At 36.5% G+C, this 24,414-nt stretch overlaps 1 protein-coding gene across 2 annotated transcripts in view; it reads right to left on the bottom strand.

The window, feature by feature from the left end:
• The window catches only part of LOC150084235 (WD repeat-containing protein 44), a 380,944-nt gene that overhangs the window by 72,490 nt on the left and 284,040 nt on the right, over nt 1-24,414 (bottom strand). Inside the window, exons 13-14 of one of the 2 annotated variants that reach the window (XM_090375960.1) lie at nt 16,204-16,274; nt 180-284 (exon numbers count right to left, since the gene is read on the bottom strand). In XM_090375960.1, the coding sequence (XP_090232086.1) occupies nt 180-284; nt 16,204-16,274 (176 nt within the window). The remainder of the gene's footprint in view (nt 1-179; nt 285-16,203; nt 16,275-24,414) is intronic. The other variant, XM_090375961.1, reaches the window with a different exon arrangement.

Genomic DNA, 24,414 nt, shown 5'->3' with positions numbered 1-24,414 from the left:
CAATAAAGTGAAAAAGTTTCTATATATACATACATTTTCTTAAGGTACATAAGTATACTTTATTTATTAAACAACTTTGCTGATTAACCAACCATCAGTTCTGATCATGTCAGATACCAGGTCTTCTATTGTACAATATTTTATATAATGATTACATATTTAACAAAAAGATCAAATACCTTTGACCATGAAACATCTAACAAATCAGCAGTATGTCCCTCATATACACAAAAAGGTTCTGATCTGAAAGGTCCTTTGGCATCCTCTCCACCTTCAACTTCTACCTGAATAAGATCAAATTCAATTGATATCCATTTGTGTGTATATTATTTATACATATATAGCAATGTAAGTAGACAGCAAAAAATGTTTAGTGTGATAAAGAAAAATGGGATGGATGGATGGGACTTTTAAATAAATTAGGGTTATGGAAATCACATTTATATGTGTAAAGCAGCTTAAAAAGAATGGAAAGTTACATTTGAGGTGTGGCAATAAAGTTACTGGACTGCTGTGGTCATGTTCGATGAGCTGAAAAAAAAAAAAAAAAAAAAAATGGCAGTGGTGGTAAGTTGTAGTTTAAACTTCCTCCAACAGATGGTGATACAGTGGGCTAACAGGAAACAACCAGTTTCATTAGTAGTATTAACGTTCTATGGAGAAACGTTAAAAACTGTTTATAGTGATGATACGTTAAGTTGTACCAGTGTGTTTGAATGGTACAGGCAATTCAAAGACAGATGTGAGGATGTTTGTGATGACCCAAGAAATATGCATCTGCCAGGCTCTTGGCAGATGCATATTTTATCATTCTGAAGGTCAAACAACAATCTCTTGCCACAATTACCCAAACTTTTGCAATGGTGTCCTCATTTCAAGATTTAGCGAAAAGGAAGAGCTGCATAAGTTGTGCCGACAGCCTCATAGTTGAACAGAAGTAACAGTATCGTCATGCAAATACTTCATCCAGACTTGTCCAGACAATTCTAATTTCCTTGACTGTATTGTCACTGGGGATAATGAGTGTTGGGGTGTTTCTGTATGACCCAGAGACAGAGCATACAGTGACTTCAAAATCATCATCAAGGTCCAAAAATTGTTTCTTTTACAGAAGTCAAGGATCAAAACTATGCTAATCATGTTCTTCACCACACTTATGAATCACAAGGAATTTGTACCCAAAGGGGATAGAGTCAATGCTGCATTCTATGTATAGATGCTTCACAGAATACTGAAGTGCATTTCCTGGGCAAGGCTGCAATTTTGAGAGGGGGCAGCTGTTTCTTGTTGCACGACAATGTCCCTGCCCATTCCACACTTGGTGTGGCACTGTACAGATCAAACATCCACCCTACTCTTCTGATCTATTACCACTGGACTTCTTCCTTGTTCCTAAAGTGAAAACTGCCCCAAAGGAATGAGATTTCAGTATTTGAGGACATAAAGAAAAATCTAACTGCTGAACTGAACATCATCCCTCTGGAACCTTTGCTGAACTCTTTTCAGAAACTTTTAGAACAGTGTAATAAAAATATAACCATATTTGAGCTCCTTCACTTTGTGTTCTTTTTATTGCACCAGATTGAGAACTTTACTGCCACACCTGTTGTATATGTTAATTTAAGAACACACTGGAAAAAGGGTGCAGTATTCAGCACATAGGTTACCAATACTAGAAGGTAAAAGAAAAGTAGGAAAGATGAAAAATGAAGGAAATAAGAGTACAGAATAGGAGATTTTTTAATGCCAAAATTAAAGGTAAATTACAGGTAATAATAATTAAATTGCAAAAATCATGTATAAATTAATGATTGGACATGTATAAATGTACAAGGAGGATTACGACTTATGTAAGTAGGCCAAAATTGGAGAAATAATTTGCCAAGTCTAAAGATGGGAATGTGTTAAAACAATAAAGTACATTAATACAACGAAAAATTAAAACACAGACCAAAATTGCCAACATCTTCAGGGAAATATACCCATCAATTTTAGCTGAGAATAATCTATAACCAATCTATGTACTGAACACTGCACTCTTTAATCCAAAGCATTCTTAAATTAACACACATACATATTTATTTTTTATATATGCAACTGAAATAATCCCACCCATCAATAGAATATTACTGGACACATATTTAAATGCTTTTCTCTTTGAGCATTCCTTAAATTTAAAAGCATAATGGCAATTGTTGAGAGAAGGGACTGTTTTTGTGGAGATGAGCTGCACTTCAACAAAGAGGGACAAGAATATCTGCTGATTTTATGAGGCAGTGGTAACTGTTTTTAAAATTGGAAATGGGGAGGGGGGAAACAGAGATCAAAACATTTAATTCAAATAAAAGCCTAGGTATATTTGAATTCTTGCACTGCTTTGCAACAAATAACAAAAATAGTTGAAACATGTCATTCTAATATACTATATGCACAATTTAAATATGGTAAATACAATACATACAGGAAAGATAGGTATTAATAAAGGGAAGAAGGTATTTTAACTGCAAGTCACAATGATTCAAGGAAAGTATACGGCACAACTAAAAAGTTCATAGCCTAACAGACCTAAAAAAATTTTATTTTTCAACATAGTTACCTTTTAACACTGTATTAATTGGGGAAAATGCAAAATTCCTCTGTGTCTGAGAAAATTTTAAAAATTGGCAAAAATAATTTAGAATTGTTCATTTTTTTAATGCTCAAATCACATCTTTGGCCTCCAAAAAATTATACCCACACTGCTATTAGAGAAATATTGATCTTTCATAGAGTGCATTGTATCTGAGAAAAGAAACATAATTCAGGGTAAACCAGGTAAATATGGGGGGAGGGATAGGTTATATGATTGCAAAGCCTTTTTTGTGAATGAAATTCGGTCCAAGGTGCTATATGTATGTGAAGGGGCATTTGTTTTTGATGAAACAGCATGCTTTCTCTTTTTAGTATTTCTCCCCCATTTTTCTTTCTTCCTGAAATTTGGCTAAGTGAGACGCATAATATTCCCTTGTAATAATGTAACCACCTTCCAAAAAGTCTACTAAAAGAATATATCTGACACCACAAAAAACTGTGGTTAACCTTACCTCAGCAGTCTTGAATTTTTTTTTTTTTTTTGTGTGGGGAAGTATGCTGAAGCAAGCAATGCTTCTAATGCAAATTTTAATTTTGTTTCAAGGTTATTCTTATTTGACATAATCAACTTACCAACTTACTAAGAAACAATGGCGTTTTTTCCACTTTTTTTTTTTTTTTAATGAAAACCCCAAACATGAAAGACATTGCAGACAAAAGACACTTGCTGACATTACACTTTAATTTCTGTAGATTGTAATTTTCAGGATATATATGTGAAGGAAGGTTGTTTCATAAAACAGAGGTAGAAGGTTTGTTTGTTATTTGGTTTTTAGGAGCATTAGCAACTAAGGCCATATTGCTTCGGGGGAATATGCGGTGGTCATTCCTTGACCTTTCCGCATCCTCCGTATTTGGTGGGCACGGGCTCAAATCCCGGTCTAATCAAAAAGCGTGTGCTATGCACTGCTGCTCCTGCCCACCTGGCTACAGAGGTGCTTGAGGTAGAAGGGATAAATAAGGAAGAGAAAAATTTGGTTCTGTGAGTTGGAAGACGGACAGTGAATGAATGTTGATTGGTTGTGATATGTTTGGACTGGTTTCGAAGTGGGGAGGAGAGATGTCAATTCTGAAGAACAGTGCCCACTGAAAGTATCTAAAAGTATATAAAAGGCATGCAGCAACAACTGAACATTTATGAGACAGAGTGGACTCTGTAGGAGACTGGTCTAATTGTCCCTGGATTGCACTCTTACTCATTGCATCCAAAGTTTTCACTACCACCAAAGTCAGACTAACTGTCTATAATTACAGACTTCGTCCAATGATACCCTCATAATTAACCTCAATGGCTCAATGAACTCTTGTCACTTCCCTCAAATTTAATGGATATATACCATTTAACTCCAGGAGTTGTATTTGCCATTAAGCTTGAAAGTTTTTTTAATAAACAATCATCTCTAACTTCAAAATTGCTAATTCCACGTCTCTGCCTTACTTGCACAGCCTTTCCTCCCCATGACGGGTCTTTCATCAGTAAAGATGGATGCGAAGTACCTATTCAATTCATCAGCAACATCAGCTTAATTTGAAGATATCACCTCTAGTATGCTGGAACCTTACAGTGGGGATATGCTAATATCAGATGTTTATCTGATATTAGATTTTTTTTTTTTTTTTTTCTAGTTTTGTTCCTGTTCCAAGTTACTTTAATCTGTTGATTCTCCTGTTTATTTTTCCATCTGTGCTGGTATGTAAAAGTATTCTGTGAAAGAGTTTGTGTGTCGTTGATTTCTTTGTAGGTGGGATGCTGAATGGCACCTCTGAATGTAGCACTATTCTTTGGTCTCTTCATTGGTACAGGATTTTTAATTTGACTCTGACTGACACTGTTGCAGAAAGGAGTTTTTTTTTTTTTTTTTTTCCTTGATTCCCTATGTTCACTTCAGCACACCCAGGGAATCAGTATGTGCACATCAAGAGCTTCCCTGCGGACTACATGCAAAGTTGTAGCCTGGCTCCTCATGGCATGGATGGATACTAGGAACCAGTGGTCACCTTCTTGGTGATTGCTGTTTTCTATTAGCAAGTGGCCAGAAACAAGTAAACAACACATACTTCACAAATATAATACTACACTCATCCCTGGCCATTTTATGGAGTTCTGTTCTGTATTATCACAGAATACTACAGTGGAGTTGAACTAACTTTAAAGAGTTGCCCGCCCTACATAAAGCTGCAATTCATGTCCACATATGAGTGGAAGTCAAAGTTATTAAGGCAAACTCTCAAAAATTTAAACACTAAAAACATGAGACTTATGACTTATACATAATAAAGGGATTATCATAGAAACAAACAACCAAAGACAGAATATCAAGGCCTGTCAAGATCTCACAGAAATCAGAATCTAAATGGAAACAAAAAAATCTGTGGCAAAAATAGTTTATTTTATAGATAAAGATCTCAACAGCTAAAGAATTTACAGATGATTTTCATTACAAAAAATTAGAGGACATTGGTTTAACACATGTAAAGGCAAATAGGGAGATGCATATAAAAGTAAGAATACTGAACAAGAAAAAATCTAGTGGAAACTGGATTCTAAAAGTTTCTCAAGAATAAGGTGAATACTAATGACTGAGGGACCATTCTTGGTTGGGTCTCCTAGAGATGTAGGGATTTTGTCTGATCACAAAATGTTACAACTGTTTTGTATATGACACTGCCAAGCTTCTTAAAAAAAAAAAAAAAAAGTTTGTGGGCACTGTACAGATTGTCACCATTGCCAGGATGGCCAAAATAAACCACAATCACTCTATTAGAGACAGCCTCCCACAGTAACGGTATGCCCTAGAGCAAGCAACGGTTCCCAACCTTTCTTGACTTGCAAATCTCTTTCAACGTTTCAACATATTTTTAATGCAAACCACTAAGACAATATTCTCCATATTATCTATATTCTCTATATTATCCATATGGCTAATATGGTGCAAGGAAGCCTGAGGCTTATGCCGCACCAGCGAGAGAGAGAGAGAGAGAGAGAGAAATCACCCAAAAAAAAAAAATATAGTATAAGTATACTATAAAAATATAGTATACTAAAAAAAAAAAAATAAAGTATTAAGAAGAAGAAATCTTTATTGTACAATAAAAATACAATTCATGTCCACCACGGCCAGGGGCTTGACAAGGTTATGGGGTAACATAAAAACATGTATGACAAATAGATAAGAATTAAACCATAACATTAAATTAAATTAAAATGGCATTAAATTAAATTTACAATTATTACATTAAAAATATAATAAAATTATATTTTAATTAAATTAAAATATATTTTTTATACTTTGTAAAGCAGTTATATTAATCAGTCCAAACTACGTTTCGAACAGGCTAAGAGTAGAACTTGCTTCTTGTCCAAATGATAGTGGAGCATTCTGGTCTTTTGCCAAAGCTATTGGTCACAATTTTGCCCATCTCTGTTCCCACCTCTGTCAAAACCAGATGGTTCTGTTGCCATATCAACCAAAGATAAACCTGACCTGCTAGCATCCTATTTTTCTTCCAACTCGTGTATTAATGATCTTGGTAAAACACCTCCCACCATGCTCCATTCAATGCCTCCTGTAGTCTTCCATTAAAAGGATGTCAGAAGAATTTTGATGAATCTGATGTAAAAAAGCTTCAGGTCCTGATGATATTTCTCCACTTGTTCTCAAAACCTGTGCCCCTGAACTTACTCTTGTTTTGTGTTGGCTTTATTCATTTTTTATTTCAAAGGTGTTTTCCCTTCTGCTTGGAAATTTGCTCATATCCAGCCTGTTCCTAAAAAGGGTGACAAATCCTTGCCATTGAATAATCGTCCCATTGCACTTACCATTATTCTTTCTAAAGTAATGTTAAAATAAATTAACTGCCAACTCTTAAACTATCTGGAAATCTTTCATCTGATCAACAATCGCCAATATGGATTCCGTCAATGTCAATGTGGTGATATTCTGACTTATGTTACCCATCTATGGACAAATTCAATGGAAAAGGTTGGTGAAACTCAAGCCATTGCTCTTGACATTTCAAAGCCCTTTGATCGTGTTTGGCATAAAAGTCTTCTAAATAAGCTTCCATCCTTTGATTTTCCAGCTATTCTTGTAATTGGGTATCCAGTTTTCTCTCTGACCCTCGCTGTGGGTGATAGTAGACGGTTCTCTGTCTTCTAACTTCTGCACTAATGCTGGTGTTCCCCAAGGTTCAGTTCTTTCTCCCACTCTTTCTCTCTTATATATTAATGGCCCTCTTCCACTGACTGGAAATCCTATCCAAAAATTTTGCTGATGATAGTATATTACATTCCCTTTCCAGTTTGAGAAACCTTGCCCTGCTCAAACAACTTCAACTTCTCGAGTATCCACTGCCAAATCCTTAAATGCTGAACTCCAGTTGGGCAAAGATAACTTAATTTCAATCCTTCTAAAACTCAGTCCTGTCTTATAAAAAAGGATTCTTCTGCTCCTAAACTTATCTTCGACTACCCTCTGATTTCTAGGTAAGATCTTGGGGATTGGCACCTCCGTAGCCAGGTGGGAAGGAGCAGCAGTGCATAGCACACGCTTCTTGATTAGACCGGGGTTCGAGCCCGTCACCACCAAATACGGAGGATGCGGAAAGGTCAGGGAATGACCACCGCATATACCCGGAGCAATATGGCCTTAGTTGCTAATGCTCCTAAAAACCAAATAACTAACTAACTAACTTGGGGATTACCCCGACTTATCTCTCTTGCTATAAAGCACATTGCAAATATTGCTTCCTCTGCATCTAAAAAACAGGTTTTCTCTTTCACTCTCGGCATTACTTCTCTTCAAACAGTTGTTAAGAGTGTAGAAATCACAAATCAGGCATACCATTTAATATTGTTCCCACATCTGGGGTGGTGGCCCCAAGCCCTCTCTCAGGATTCTAGATTCCATCCAAAAGAGGGCAGTTAGGTTAATTAATGTCTCATCTGAAACAGAGTCTCTCCACTCTCTGTCTCATAGTTAGTTAGTTATTTGGTTTTTAGGAGCATTAGCAACTAAGGCCATATTGCTCTGGGATATGCGGTGGTCATTCCCTGACCTTTCCGCATTCTCCGTATTTGGTGGTGACGGGCTCGAACCCCGGTCTAATCAAGAAGCGAGTGCTATGCACTGCTGCTCCTTCCCACCTGGTTACGGAGGCGCCTCTGTCTCATAGACTCTGTGTTGCATGCCCTTTCTATAGATACTTGCATGAGCACTGTTCTTCTGAATTGTGCTTCTGTAATTCCTGCTCTCTCTTTCAAAGCAGTCCGAACATGTGCCACAACCTGTCAACATCCTTTTACTATCCAATTTCAATCCCACAGAACTAACATTTCTTCTTCCTTATTTATTCATTCAACATCTGTTTTTTTGAATAACCTTCCTTCATACATATTTCCTGAAAATTATAATCTACAGAAGTTCAAGTCAACAAGTATCATCTTTTCAACCTTCAACCCATGCACGGTACTAAGTACTATAGGTTCTAAAAAAAAAAAAAAAAAAAGTACCTATACATAAAAATGATCCTTGAGAATGAAAAAAAATTTAGTATGGAAAACATTTAACATTTTATACTGTAAGATGCTCAAGTAATTATAAGGAATTGTGGGAGATGTGGTTTATTTCTTTGGCAATTCTTTACTTTTTTTATTTAATTAATTTTTTTTTCATACATATTTCCTGAAAATTATAATCTACAGAAGTTCAAGACAACAAGTATCATCTTTTCAACCTTCAACCCATGCACGGTACTAAGTACTATAGGTTCTAAAAAAAAAAAAAAAAAGTACCTATACATAAAAATGATCCTTGAGAATGAAAAAAAATTTAGTATGGAAAACATTTAACATTTTATACTGTAAGATACTCAAGTAATTATAAGGAATTGTGGGAGATGTGGTTTATTTCTTTGGCAATTCTTGACTTTTTTTATTTAATTTATTGGTTATTATTAGTTATATTTTTTAGTTTACAATAATATACCTATGTAAATCTAATCAGACGCCATTACAGAATTTTTAGTGTGAACCCCCAGGGGTTCGCAAACCACCGGTTGGGAACAGCTGCCCTAGAGCAAGTATGATCTAGAATTAGTCACGAATAGTAAGCAAAACAAGAACCACACAGTTTCAGCTATTGGAGAATAATGTGCAGCATTCCAAATCTGTAGCAGGTGAACTATGGAAAATCCTGTTGAAAAAGACTGATTGTACAGGAGCTTTACTGTTTCGAAGGCAAGGTTAGCCCTCTCCTTTAGAATCCAAACTGCAAGCCATGATGCAAGAACTGCTAATGTTGTTTGTTAACAACAGTCAGCCAGTTGTAATCCAAAGGACATCTGTATTAATGTCACATTCCCCTTTGGTATCCTTTTCATTATTTCCCTGTAGTGTCAACTAGGCATGAATATGGGACAACATCTTAATTACTTGGATCAGACAACAGACCTTACTGAGTTAAACTAATAAAACAACTATGATACAAATGCAAAATCTACACTCTAGTGTAATAACAAGATGAGACAGACCTAAAACGACCAAAAATTGGAAGACTCCAATAAGTGCAAAAAGACTCAATGCTGAACTAGTCTAATAATCCTAGGACTTAGGAAGATGTGCATAAACCATTCCCCTGTACAGAATACCAGAGATGGGATTGGCCTGCTGAAGAAATTGGATAACTAAAAAGAATTTACTCAGAAACCAAGCTAAAATATACTAAAGCAATGGAGCTACAAAAACAAAAAAAAAAAAAAAAAAAACTTGGAGAGAACTAGTCATGACAGCAGGAAATAATGAACCATGGGGTCTGGTATACAAATAGTCTACCATTAAGATTCAGCCTGTAGAAATATTTAGTTCAATACAATGTGCAGACTCCTAGGGAACCACCACTTGGAAAGCCTCTATGGACAAAATATTAAATAGAATCAGAGCCAAGGATGAGAAAAAAAAATGAAACGATCAGCAATTTTATTCCCATAGGTTAAGTACACTGTTATACCACATAAATCTATATGTAAGATATTTGCAATGTTTCAAGGTTTTACTGAATCCGATCTTTGGGCCTCTTTAGTGGAGGGAGATACTCACCTCAAGTGTGGCTGCTTGCACAGAAACTACCTCAGAAGGTAGTTCCAATGGGTACCTTCTTTGTCTAAATCTGCTAATAATAATTTTCCTCTCCCTCTATCAACCCCCCTTACTTCCCCCTTTTCTTTTACCTCATTATTATTATTTATTTATTTTAATTTTACAGGGCTCTCCTTCTGGAACCTCAGGGTTTCAGCGGGCAGTGCAGTGCAGCACAGAGTATCATTGAATGGTGCAGATGGCCTGCCTCCTCATGGCAAGGGATGGGACATAGCAAGTGAATTTCCAAGTGATTTTTTCGCTGTCTGGGCACTAAATGGCCAGTCATACAACACAATGCAATGCAATGCAAAATGTGCAAACCTACCCAATGTACATGACTGTTTATGCAGAAATGCTACAACACAAATGACATTGGCAGATTGTAGGATGATCCTGGAGAACCATCTAGACCAGGGATTCCCAACGTAGTCAGTAGCAACCCCCCAAGGGGTCTTCAGGCAAGTCTGAGGGGTCTTTAGTTCCTAATAAAGCCACTGGGGATCGGTAAGATTATTTTAGGGGTCTTGAAAGAAACTATTTCCTCACAAAGATAATTCTAGAAATTTAGAATTAGTATATGAAACAAGTCATTAATGAAATAAGTTGCCTTTCACTTAACTTGCCAACTGAAGACGTTTTAACGAAAGTCCCCCCATTACGACTATTGGTTTATTCACTATTTAGAATTTCAACTTAATACTTCACGACAATCAAGGACGGAGTTAGTGCACTTCTACTTCCTTGTGCATATTTTAATCCCGTTTTCATCGTAATTACACTTATTCATCCCCTTAATTTTTTAATAAACCAATCACCTTAAAATTAGCCAATCTCTTATTATTCAAACCATAACAATTTCAGATCGATCAAATGTGAGTACTGGAAATTTAAGCTTTTGCTATTTTTGAATTTAGTCCAATAAAACAGTACTTTAAAACATACTGTAACTTCTAAATGTGAAATATGTTGTTAACTCGGGCAGTTAACAAAATGGCTTAGGGTGGAATCACACTATTATCACCTCATGTGAGGTTACATGGAAACAAGTGAAACGTCAAATGTATGTGTGAGAGAGAGAGAGAGAGAGAGAGAGAGAGAGAGAGAGAGAGAGAGAGAGAGAGAGAGAGAGAGAGAGAGAGAGATTTCTCATTTTGTTTATTGGTCAGAGACAAACTGTTGTTAATGGCTGTAGTTACAAGATAATGTGTTGGCCTACAAGGCCGATTCACATCCTCACGAGATCAGTTTTCTGTCACGTTGACAGAAGAAAATAGAGGAAATGATAACAGAAACATGTCCAGTCACACAGATACTCAAAGATGGCCAAAGTAGGAAAATAGACCAACAGTATTACAATTTACAAACTTAGAGGAGGAACAAGTTGATCATTTCAGTTTGTACAACTCATAACAATTTCTAACAAGTTCAACTTTTAGCACTGTGAAGTTGTTTTCGTTATTAACTTTAATTTAAAAAATTTTGTTTTGTATTGTGACAGAATAAATCCTTATTCCAAATTAAACTTAGTGTATTTCAACTTTCCTTAAACATACAACTAATTTTTCCTTACCACTGACTGAATTTCGAAATTGCATATTTTGCCCTTGTATGTCATCCTTAATTAGTTTATATTGGAAATTAAATTCTACTTTATTCATCCATAAGTACATCTTAAAACGATTTTCATCTTCTAAGTCACGCAGTAAATGATGGAATTCGCCCTTTTCTGTTCTCTTCCAGTTTATGTCATGTATCCATTGCTTACTCCCTTTTGTTTTCTCGGCCAGGGCCTCATTAACGCTATGGCCAGGGGCCTCACCCGAACAAGGGTCTCATTTTCAGTGTAAATATTTTTTGAAGTAGTGATAAAAAATTAAAGATATACTAAAGGGACCCCAAAATTAAGGATGAAATAGGCTGGGGGCCTATTTCATCCTTAATCCACCTCTGTTCTTGGCTATAAGAAAATCATTTTCCAAATCTTCAAAATCTGAAGAGGATGAAGTGTGGCAATTCATTTCGCTTTAGCTTTCTCCAAAGAGAACAACACATATATAACATATAGTGATAGTAATGTGTCTCCTATGACCAACTTCGCAGTTTACACTGAACAGTGTGTTTACGATCAAATGGCACCGGGGGAGAGGGGCTCTCCCTTTTCTGAGTGACACGACATGAGGTGACAATCACTGTGCGCCCTTGAAACCATGAATAAATTTTTTTAGTTAGTGTCCAAGCAGATTTTCATTCTAGTGGTCGTGCTCAGTTTTTGTTTTACCGCCATTGCTGTCGTAAAACTTCAATGCTATTTCTAGTGTCAGTAGATATTTTCGTTCTGCAATGTTTGGGAGTGGATTATTCATTTTGTTTTAATAGTTTCTTATTAAAATTATTTTATTTGTAAAATAATAAGAGAAGTTTACCTCAATATAATATGTAGAACACTTACGTATGATACTCTTCAGCAATTAAAACGATTGTCGTTTTAAAACGGTCGTTTTAATTCCTGGAGAGTATCATACAGAAGTGTTCTACGTATTATATCGAGGTAAACTTCTCTTATTATTTTACAAATATTGATATCAACGTAGAACGTGTTGAGCATTACAGCTCTGGTTCATACTATAAAATTATTTTAGTAAGAGTTTGAGTTGTGTTGAAATAATTTCTTACAGAAAACTCTTAATGATCATCTTAATGGTCTGACACAAAAAAGAAATGTCGTCAATATTCGGTAGAATATTTAAATTTTGGGTTTGTGCTTACTTCCAGCAATGAAACAAAACCAATGTCTTTTATGTGAGAAAACATTTAGTAATGATGCAATGAAACCTTCAAAAATGAAAGAACATTTTAAAAAAAACAGCATAATGATAAAAGCGACAAAGACCTTGAATATTTCAAGATAATGAAGGAAAAATTTTTAAATCGTACAACACTTAAGCCCTTTATAAAATCATCTGCAGTACCAGCAGCCAGTGATGGACTACAAGCATTGATTGATATTGCTCTCGTAATTGCAAAGAAAGGAAAGCCACATACTCTTGGTGAAGAAATAATTCTACCCTCTATAAAAATAGCAATAGAGTCAGTTATGAAAAAGGATGCTAATCCAGTTTTAAGGAGTATTCCACTTAGTAATAATACAGTGCAATGGAAGATTGCCGAGATGGCAAATGATGTCCAAACAACAGTAAATTCAGAGCTGAAAGAAGTTATGTTTGCTATGCAATTAGACAAGTCAACATTTGGAAGTATAAATATTTTAAGTCATTTGTACAGTATTACAGTACAAGTAAAAAAGCATTAATTGACGAATTCTTTTTTGCCAAATCTTTAAAAACTGATTCCAAAGGTGAAACAATTTTTAGATGTGTGAAAGAGTATTTTGAAAAGTATGACATTCCCTTCAGTAATATAACCACAATTGCAATGGATGAGGCTCCACCTATGGTTGATAATTACAGAGGATTTTTAGCTGTAGCTAAAAAATAAAATCCTAAAATACAAACAGTACATTGTGTTTTACACAGACAACACCTTGTTGCAAAAAACATAAGTGAAGAATTGCATGCTGCTTTGCAAATTTGTATTAAGGTAATAAATAAAATAAAAGCAAACGCTCTTAACAGCCGACTGTTTGCTATGCTATATGAAAAAAATGACAAATTTCAACCAATTGCTCCTTCATACAGAAGTAAGATGGTTGCCAAAAGGTAACTGTTTGCAAAGGCTTGTAGAACTTTATAACTCAGTGGTGGAATTTCTGTCCAAGCATGATCAATCCTTTGCCGATAAATTTAGTCAGTGTAAAAACCACCTCCTCTTTTACCTTCCTGATATATTTTCAAAATTCAATGAAGCACAAAAAAAAAAAAAAAAAACACGCAAGGCAAAGACATTATAGTTATACAGAGGAGTCATACAAATATTTTGGGATTTCAAGAAAAGTTAATGCTCTTCAAAACTTCACTGGGTCGTAGAAATTTTCATTTCTTTCCAAATATGTCATCTTTAGAACAAGAAGCACCGAAGGAAATTATTCAGATGCCAACATATTTATGTAGCCCACCTCAAACACTTAAAAGAGGATTTTAAAAATAGATTTAAGGATCTTGAAGATATGAAAGTTCTAGAATGGATTATGTCTCTATTTCATGCAGAGGGTGATAGGGACAATTTGGATCTGGATTTGCAAGGGGAAATTATTCAAATGAAGATGGACCTAGAAGCTAAATCACTGCACTCAAAAGAAAGTTTCGGGGGATTTTGGACAAGTAAAAATATTATTGAAAACTACCTCAAATTGTATAAAACTGTCAAGCCTTTAATTATTGACCTTTCCAAGTTGGTAGAAGCCGGATTTAGCCAAGCTAACAGTATTTTAACTAAACAGAGAAATTGACTAGATCTTGAAAATAATGGAGATCTAAGATTAAAATTAACAAATCACGAACCCAATATTTCTTCTCTTCTAAAAGCACAGCAACCACATCCTTCACATTAGACATGGGGTAAGTGTTAGTGTTTATTAATTTTTTTTAATATGCATTGCAAATCATAATTGGATACATTTTCTAAAAACATTGTTTATAAAATATATTAACTTGAAGCTTATTGCTCTTCGGGGTCTTTGCTATTACTGAATTTTTACTTAGTGGGTCTCTGACCAAAAAGTTTGGGAACCCCTGATCTAGACAAATAGATATCCTTTCTGTATACACACTCACTTTTTTTAAATTCTACATCTCCTATGTCAGAGAGGGACCATGTTTTTGATATCCCCATAAAGTGTGTATTTAATGATTTAACCAATAATTCATCAAATTTATTTATTATCCTCCTAGCATTAGTGTATATGCAAGTATATATGTGCCTATTTGTGCTGTTAGCAACCCTAACACAGACTATATATATATATATATATATATATATATATTTTTTTTTTTGTGTTTCATAAAGATCTTCAGTAGGCCTTGTAATTGTCCCATCTTGCTTTCCAGGCTGCTGTATGTTCCAATGGAAGCACTGCTTTCCCAAAAACTAGCAGTTCATTGATCCACCTAATTCTGCCTCATTAGCAAAAGCAAATATTCTTGAACCATATTATAAAACGTTACAAAAATAAACTCTACAAAACATAACAGAAATTAAGCAGATAACAAAAATAATACTACTGAAACTTAAGAAATTGGTGCTTTAATTTTTCCTCATCGAGAAATGTCAGTGAGCTTTTATAAGGTTAGCTGACTAGTTTATTTCTTTACTACAACCACAACGGAATTCTAGGTTTTGCAATCTTTTTACCTATTGGATATTCATTTTCTCATGGAGAAATTCAGTCAATTTGTTGAGAGGGAAAGAGTGCAGCTAAACACTTGTTTGGTCTATAAAAGTTGAACAGATCATTTTCCAAGTTCTGCATTACCTGTCAAAGTGGCTGAAATTCAGTTGTATGCATGTGTGGCCCACTGTTAACTGTTTTTATGGCAGCCTAGTGTACATACATGCATACAGGCTGCCATAAAAACAGCAAGTGAAGCTCCTCTAGCTAACTGGTGACCGCATCGAGTATAAAAATAAGGAGAAAATATATAATATATAAGGCAAATTCTTAGATTATGGAGCCTGTTTTAAGTTATTAACTTATGGCTGTTTTAACTTTACAAGTTAAAGTTTACATTAACTTGTATACTTTATTGCTGTAATATATTTTGAGTGTATTAATTATATAATTTTTATTATGAACTGAATAGAAGTTATTGGGGGCGGGGGAGAGAGACTCTAAAATATGGGCTTAATAGAATCAATGAAATGGATAAAAACTACTGTAAACCTTTCTGATGCGTGGCTATCTGAAACAGGTTTGCTGTATAATGTAACAATGCTAACACCTAAAGGTATTATTTTCACAGCGTAGTTGCAACACTTCATTAAGTTTCTGATGTTTAACTTTTAATAATCTCAAATGATACAAATTTTAGGAACTGCTTTAACTTATGAAAAAATTACTATATTAAAAAAGATCCAAATTATTAGCAAAGACTTTATACAGACATAACTCACATTTTTTGGCTGTGCAGTGATTTATATGATAAAAAGTGAAATATAAAATTAAAAGCAATGAAAAATAATCCTTCAAAAGCAACTGTATACTTTCTGTAAGGTTCCATTATTATGAAAGCTTTAATATTTACAATTTTACTATTCACTTATTGCTTTTTAAAACTTTTGCAATGATGAGTATTTCAGAAAGTGTACACATGTTCTTTTAGAGAATTACAAATTTGTACATTTTAGCACATTTAAATTTAAAACATCTTTTTCTTTATCACAATGCCAACTTTACAGTTAGAGGCGGATTACACATTACATAATTATTTTGATAATTTTTAATTTATTAATAATCAGAAGATCATATAAAAGAAACTCACACTTTTATTTATATCTTCACTAGGCTGCTGTGATGTTAGGCTTTCCTGGGATGGAGTTGGAGAGACCTTGGCTAAAAACAGAAACAATTTTTTTGAGCAGAACAAACTGCATATAAACAGTGCTACAAATGAAGTATATTATGCTCTGATCATCAAAACACCTGAACCATAAAATAAAACAATACCACACTGATTTGAATGAAACATTTTAAATCTCTGATAAATTAACTTTTTTTAATTGATTATTTTATGAACAAGGTCATTCTGTACAATGTATCATTTATCAACATTGCCAATAATAATAGCAATAATAGAAAAAGAAACTTTTAACATTTCATATGATCAACCTTTCTAATAACTTGTTTAATCATTTAACTTTATTCAAATTTTCACTAACACAACACTGGGCATAAGTTTATTCCAACAACCAATTACTCTGTCTTTTAAAAGCAGCTATTTTTTTAATGCAGAATATGCACTTGGAGAACTGGACACTAAAATAAGCTACACACTTTGGGGAGGTTGAACTAAAAATAGCAGAGAAAGAAAGGAAGAGATTTGGGAGTTACGGTATGGTTGGACACAAACAAGCAGTGTAGATAGGTGGCAAGGAGAGTCAATAGTGTCCTAGCAATGATTCATTGAACATTTTCTTGAAGAGATAGAGAGGTCCCAATACCAATGTATGAGGTAATTGTGAAATCATACTTGGAATACAGAGACCTCACATAAAAAAAAAAAAAAAAAACTTCTTGAAAGGGTCCAAAGACAGGCACAATGTACCTGGTGAAATCAGCAAAAGTGTGTCCATATGAGAAAAGAGTGAATATGTGGATTGCAGAGCTTGGAAATCAGACACCCTTAAAGAAAATCTGATTGAGGTATATTGAGTAGTGAAAGAAAATGAACGAGGGTGAAATTTTCACTGTTACAGATGGTTTCAGATTAGGGACCATAAATTAAAATTATTTGGGGGGGGGGGTTAGACTGCAAAAGCCGAGGGCTATCTTACACCATACAGCTAATTATCATTATTAGTAGTGGCAAATGATGCAAAGAAGCAAAGCTTATACAGCACCACCAAAAAAAAAAAAAAAAAAAAAAAATACTACCCCACCTCATCTAATAATGTGTCTAATTCTTCCTTAAATTTATTCAAACTGCCCATTTCCACAACAACACTAGATGATAGTTTGTTTCAACAATCGATTACAGCCACTCCTCAACTTACGTAAGCATTCCACGGAACTCTACATAAGTAGTTGAATTTTACGTAAGTTGGAATTTCCATTAATGTTTATGCAGACTCCAAACTATGCATGCTGAATTTGATTAAAGCAAAAAAGAAATGTCTCATGCACAGGAAAAATTACAAAAGTGCACAAATTACAAAAAGAGAGAGGAGATAGGCATAACATAGCAAGTTTTACCTTTCGAGCATCATTGCCAGAATGAACTTTCCAGTTGATAAGCATGCCACTGTGGATGTTGAGGGCTGTGGAGATTTAGAATGGTTTTTTCCCCCCAACACATGACAAAATTTCTCTGCAGCTGCAGAATCGGCACTGGAAACTTCACCACATACTTTAATGTTTTGGAAACCAGCGTGATGCTTGAACCTATTATTACACCACCCATTGCTTGCCACGAACTTAGCTTGAGGTTCACCGCAGTTATCCTTAATATCTTCATAAATACTTCTTGCTTTTTCTTGAATGGCCATTGGACTCAGGGGCACTTGCTTCTGAATTTGATTTTCCATCCATATTATTAATAGCTTTCCATCTTAGATATAGCATCTGAATGCTGTTTTGTGATCACTGGTGATCTTAAATGTGTTGATCCTTTAACATGTTCTTTTATACATGCACTGTCCCTTAAAATAGTATTCACAGTTGAAGCAGCGAGATCTAATTCCGTGCAATAGATGACAAACTTTGTCCTGCTTTGTAGTTCTTAATTAATCATCATTTCTAAATCAATTTTGTTTCATTTCCTAGCACTTGCACTTTCCATTGGTCCCTTTCCCTTCACCATTGTAATAAGTAAATAGGAATGAAGAGAAGATTGCTTCTACAGGGATGGGATACACTTAAATAGAAAGGGTGCAAGAATATTTGCTGATGCTATCGAGGCAGTGTTAGGTAGGTAGGAAAACTGCTAGCTTGGGGGGAGACAAAGACCAGTAGATTGACAGTAGCCACTGGCAGAGGTGAAAGAGATTCTTGCACTGCTTCTATTAGAATGAGCAGAAGCCTGAAAAACAAGATGCATGATATTTCAGAGACTGCTGGGAGCCATTGCGGTACAAGTAAAGACATGGGTTGTGTTAGGGTAGCTAAGAATAGAAACAGGTGCAGGTATACTTGCGTGTACACCAGTGCTAGGAGTTTAGTAAATAAATTTGATGAATTTGAGGTATTGCTCAAAACATCAAAGGCAGATATTGTTGGGATATCAGAGACGTGGTGTCACACAGATATAAGGGATGCAGAACTGGAATTTGGGGAGTACAACGTCTACAGAAAGGATAGACAGGATAGGAAGGGGGGAGGGGTTATGCTATTAGTTAAGAAACACATAAAAACCAAGGAAGTGAAGCCAGTCGACATTGCTGGACAGTGCAGTGTTGAGTCAGTTTGGTGTAACATAAGCATCGGGAGATCAAAATTGAGAGTAGGAGTGTGCTATAGGCCTAATGACTCTGATGAGTATAATAAGAAACTGTACAGGGAAATAGAGTGGGCCAGTAAATCAGAGAGTCTTATAATGGGAGATTTTAATTTCCCAGATATTGACTGGAATTTGGGGGCTGGTCACTCACACACTAGCAGGGCTTTTGTGGATTTATTGGATGATTGTTTTCTACATCAGCATGTTCGGGAGGCAACTAGAGGGAGTAATACTCTTGATTTGATTATCAGCAGTGATTCTTCATGCATTAAGAATCTGCAGATAAACGAACCACTAGGTGGCAGTGATCACAGTGTGCTGAAGTGGGATTTACTCAAAGAGGTAACTACCATTAGGGGTAAAGGGAAGGGTTATTGCTTCCGTAAAGGCGACTACGATGGACTGAGACAGTATTTAAATTCTATACAGTGGGACCAACTGATGATGTTACCAACAGCAAATTCAAAATGGGAAGCATTCAAAGAATTAATCTTGGAAGCTACTAGGCTTTACATACCAACTAAGAAATATTGTTCAAGGTTTAGGCCAAAATGGATGTCAGATGAACTGATGAGGCATATGGCAGAGAAGAAAAATGCATGGGATACTTACAAATTAACACATGACACAGAAGCCTATGATAGATACAAGTTGATATGCAACCAAGTTACAAAGGAGGTTAGGCAGGCGAAGGCAGATTACGAGAAATCCTTGGCAAGGGATGCAAAGAAAAACAGCAAAGAGTTCTTTACTTATGTAAACTAGAAGGAAGGGGATGAATCAGATTGGTCCACTTGATATTGATGGGTCAACTGTTGATGATCCTGCTCAGGTAGCTAACAAACTAAATGAATATTTTGCATCGACATTCACACATGAGGAGTTATTCAGTGAGGGGAATGCCAGAGGTGTATTCAACTCTAGCAGTAAGCTACAGAATCTTGAAATAACTGGGAGTAAAGTGGAGGAGAAACTGTTGAAGATAAACACAAGAAAGGCACCCGGGGTGGATGGGATCTATCCAGTTATATTAAAGGAGGCAGCAAAGGAAGTAAGCAAACCCTTAGCCATAATTATGAGAGCTTCCTTGGACTCAGGGGAGGTACCCATAGAGTGGAGATGTGCAAATGTGACCCCAATTCACAAAGGAGGATCAAAGGCTGACACAAGTAATTATAGACCTGTGAGCTTAACTTCTTTTCCAGGAAAGTTAATGGAGGCACTGGTTAAAGAAGCACTGTAGGATCATTTAGACAAGACTTCAGTTATAGCTCGGACACAGCATGGTTTTGTTAAGGGGAAGTCTTGCCTGACCAATTTGATTGGATATTATGATGCAGTCACAAAAGAACTGGATGCAGGGAATAGCTTTGATATTATATACTTGGATCTTAGAAAGGCTTTTGATACTGTTGCACATGGAAGACTGCTGCACAAATTGGAGCAGTGTGGCATTGGAGGCAAATTGCTGCTATGGATAAAGGGGTGGTTGAGGGGGAGAAGACAGAGAGTGGTAATCAATGGACATGGCTCATCGTGGACTAATGTTATTAGTGGAGTCCCTCAGGGCTCAGTGTTGGGTCCATTATTGTTTTCTGTATTTATAAATGATATTGATGATGGTATATCAAGCTTAATGTCCAAGTTTGCAGACGATACAAAGGTTGGCAGGGTTGTCAAGGACACTACTGACACTACGCTGCTGCAACAGGATCTAGAAAGGTTGAGCAGATGGGCTGAGAGGTGGCAAATGAAGTTTAACATTGACAAATGTAAAGTACTACACATGGGAAACAGCAACCCCAGAGCAACGTATCAACTCTGTGGTACTACACTGACAGTGGTAGAGAATGAAAGGGACTTGGGGGTGGTTGTGCAGGCAGATATGAAGTTCTCTGAGCAGTGCAGACGGGCTGCAAGAGTAGCTCATGGAGTATTGTCAATGATATACAGGAATTTTTCCAGCAGGGATAAGGAGGTGATTATTCCCTTGTATAAGGCAATGGTCAGGCCACACCTGGAGTACTGTATACAGGTCTGGAGGCCTCATTTCAAGAAGGATGCAGAGCTGCTGGAACGAGTACAGAGAAGGGCAACAAGATTAGTGAATGGAACAAAGGGGTGCTCTTACGAAGAAAGGCTTAAGTTTTGGAAATTACAGTGTCTGTAGACTAGGCACTGGCGAGGTGATCTGATAGAGGTGTATAAAGCCTTGAATGGTTTGAGCATGCTCAATGCCAATGGGATTCTTCCTCTTGCTCAGAATAATCACCTGAGAGGGCATAAATTCAGATTGAGGAAAGACAGATGTATGGAAATTTGCCTTTAGCCAGCAGGTAGTTTGTTGGTGGAACAGACTTCCATCCCTTGTTGTGGAAGTTGATTGCTTGAAAAAATTTAAGGCTCAGCTGGACAGGTATTTAAAATGAATGGAGGGTTGAAATGGAAGTGTTTTTTTTTTTTTTTTTTTTTTTTTTTTTTGGCTGATGCTGCATAAGCTTGCTTTCTTGCATCATATGCTTCTACTAATGCTAATGGCCTTGAATGGTTTGAGCAGGCTCAATGCTGATGGGATTCTTTCTCTTGAACCTGAGAACCTGAGGGGGCATAGATTTAAATTAAGGAAAGACTGTTGTAAAATAGATGTGCAGAAATTTGCCTTTAGCCAGCGGGTAGTTGATTGCTGGAACAGTCTTTCATCTGCTGTTGTGGAAGTCAATAGCTTAAATTCAAAGAAGTGGACAAACTTTAGAGTGAATGGATGGGTGAAATGGGAAGGGTTTTTTTAATTTTTTTTATTTGGCTGATGCTGTATAAGCATCATATGCCTCTACTAAGTACTAAAGCTAAGTACTGTATATTATGCACTCCTAATATAGTGAATATGTTACTCAGGTAACTGTGTAACGTAGGAGTATACCTTACCCCATGCCACTGTTTAAAAATCAAAAAAAGTGAACGAAGCAGGAAATTATCATCACTTGTCTACTTAGTCTAATAACTTGTCTAAAATTATCATCACTTACACTGTCTAATAATCACTTTTCTGATTTTTAAACAAGGAAATAGAGGATATATTCCCTATCCCCAAAAGATTGTTTGTAATAGTGCAAAAAGGGAAGCAAGATAATTTCATGGTACATTCACTTTTCAAAATTTCAAACAAGCATATGAGGGTAGAGTAGTAGCAATAATTGCAAATGATGCAAGAAAGCAAGGTTATATAGCATCAGCAAAAAAAAAAAACCTCACAGTTCACCTTTTTTCCTTTGAATTTATTCAACCCATCCACTTCTGCAACAGATGGAAGCCTGTTTTAACAATCAACCACCCACAGGCTAAAGGCAATCTTCCGCACATCTGTGCTGCAACCATCCCTCCTCAACTTGAATTTATGTCCCATCTTGTGTGTAGTCTCATCAAATGGAAGAATACCATTAACATTCAGCTTTATCAATCCATTCAAGACTTTAAATGCCTGAAACAGATCTTCCCTCAGGTGCCTGGTCTTGAGACACTGCAATTTGCAGAACTGAAGCTTTTCTAGGTAAGAGTCCCCTTTTGTTCCTTTCTCTGCACCCATTCCAGCAGATCTATATCCTTCCTAAAGTGAGGTCTCCAGACCTGTATTAGTACTCAAGATGTGGCCTAACCATGGCCTTATACAAAGGGATAATCACTGCTAGCAAAATTTCTGTATATCTCTAACAAAACCCAATGAGCTGTCCAGGCAGCATGTCTGCACTGCTCAGAGAATTTCATGTCTGACTGCACAATCAACCCCAGGTCCTTTTCATTCTCTACTACCCTGAGTGCAGTACCACGCAGTTGATGTTACTCTGGGGTTACTGCTACTCATGTGCAGTACCTTGCATTTGTCAACATTAAACTTCAACTACTATTTCTCAGCCCATCAACCCAATTTTCCTAGATCTTATTGCAAATCTGTAGGATATTTCATATCCCCAATAGTAAATACATTACCCAGGCAATCTTGAGGAAATAAGATCTCTCTCTCTCTCTCTCTCTCTCTCTCTCTCTCTCTCTCTATGATCTTGTTTAAAAATAGGAAAATATGAGAAATGAATGAACCATTGATGTGGATCATTTTTTGATATTTCAGGCTTGTAACAACATAATTGGTAAATCATAGGATTTACTAGATTTTGAGTTTTTGCAGTAACATAATATATATACACATCAGTGATCAATGAATCATGACCTACCTAATACTGTGTTGGGCCACTGTTTGCACGGATAACAGCTGTTATTAATCTAGGAATTGACTGCACTAGATGTCTGAAGACATCTATAGGGATCTGCAGCCATGGCACCTGCAAGGCCCTCCACAGTGTCAGATTTGATGATGGATGTGTGTCCACACACTTCACTTCCTGTTTCAAAACATCTCAAAGGTGTTTAATTGGATTGAGGTCAGGCAAATTTGGAGGCCAGTCAAGATGGGTGATATCTTCACTGTGGTCCTCAAACCACTCATGCACACTGCAGGCCTGATGACATGGCAGGGTTCACATAGTCTCTTAAGATCTGTCGGTAGACCTTATCAATGAAATATTGGTCCACCAGGAATCTTAGTTCTTATCAACAAAGGATGCCCCATATTAAGCAACCACAACCACCTGCCTGGATAGTGGGCACTATGCATGATGGGTCAATGAACTTGTGTTGCTTTGCACCACACACAAAAGTCTGTCAGCATGTTGCACCAGGTGTTTGGACTCATCCAACCAGCATGTTGTTAACACCACAGCATTTGCTATTGAAAATGATCAGCGTTATTTGTTGTGGAACCCCATAAGCCTGAGTGTGCAGTGCATTGCTATTTGGGATATTTTTATTGCATTCCCCATACTGTACTGTTGCACAGTGATCTGCTGTTCAGTCCATACAATATGCTGTACCCTTCACTAACCATGAGAATTGCCTCATGTAATCCTTTATAGTTCTATCATCAGGAGGTGCTTTGATCCAATCAACACCATTCCTTGCACACTTTAACCACAAAGGGCTGTGAGCAACCAACAAGACATGCCATTTCCAATACACAAGCACCCGATACACAAACTCCCACTATCATGTCCTTTTGAAACTCCATGACATCTTTACTAAGTTCCACAACTGCTACTTTATCACTGACTTGTACAATCAGATGCAAATTACCACTCCTCTAATATGTTGTTGTTGTTGGGTTTTTAGGAGCATTAGCAACTAAGGCCATATTGCTCCGTGGATATGCGGTGGTCATTCTCTGACCTTTCCGCATTTGGTGGTCACGGGCTCAAACCCCAGTCTAGATCAAGAGGCATGTGCTACGCACTGCTGCTCCTGCCCACCTGGCTACGGAGGCGCCTGCTCTAATATGCAAAGCTGTTTGGTCTTTCATACTGAGAGCAATGCATGGTCCAATACAATTGTGGTGTCACAATTCAGTGATGCCGACCAGGCTAGCTGGGTGGGTAAAGTGCCTGCCTGGCAACCCAAAGGTCGTGGGTTCGAATCCTGCCTTGGGCTTGGATC

This window comes from Mastigoproctus giganteus, chromosome 6, assembly GCF_048544385.1.
Source record: "Mastigoproctus giganteus isolate SK-2022 chromosome 6, ASM4854438v1, whole genome shotgun sequence".
NCBI classification, from domain to species: Eukaryota; Metazoa; Arthropoda; class Arachnida; order Uropygi; family Thelyphonidae; genus Mastigoproctus; species Mastigoproctus giganteus.
The sequence above is the reverse complement of the archived record's forward strand: the minus strand, read 5'-3'. Positions and strand labels throughout refer to the sequence as shown.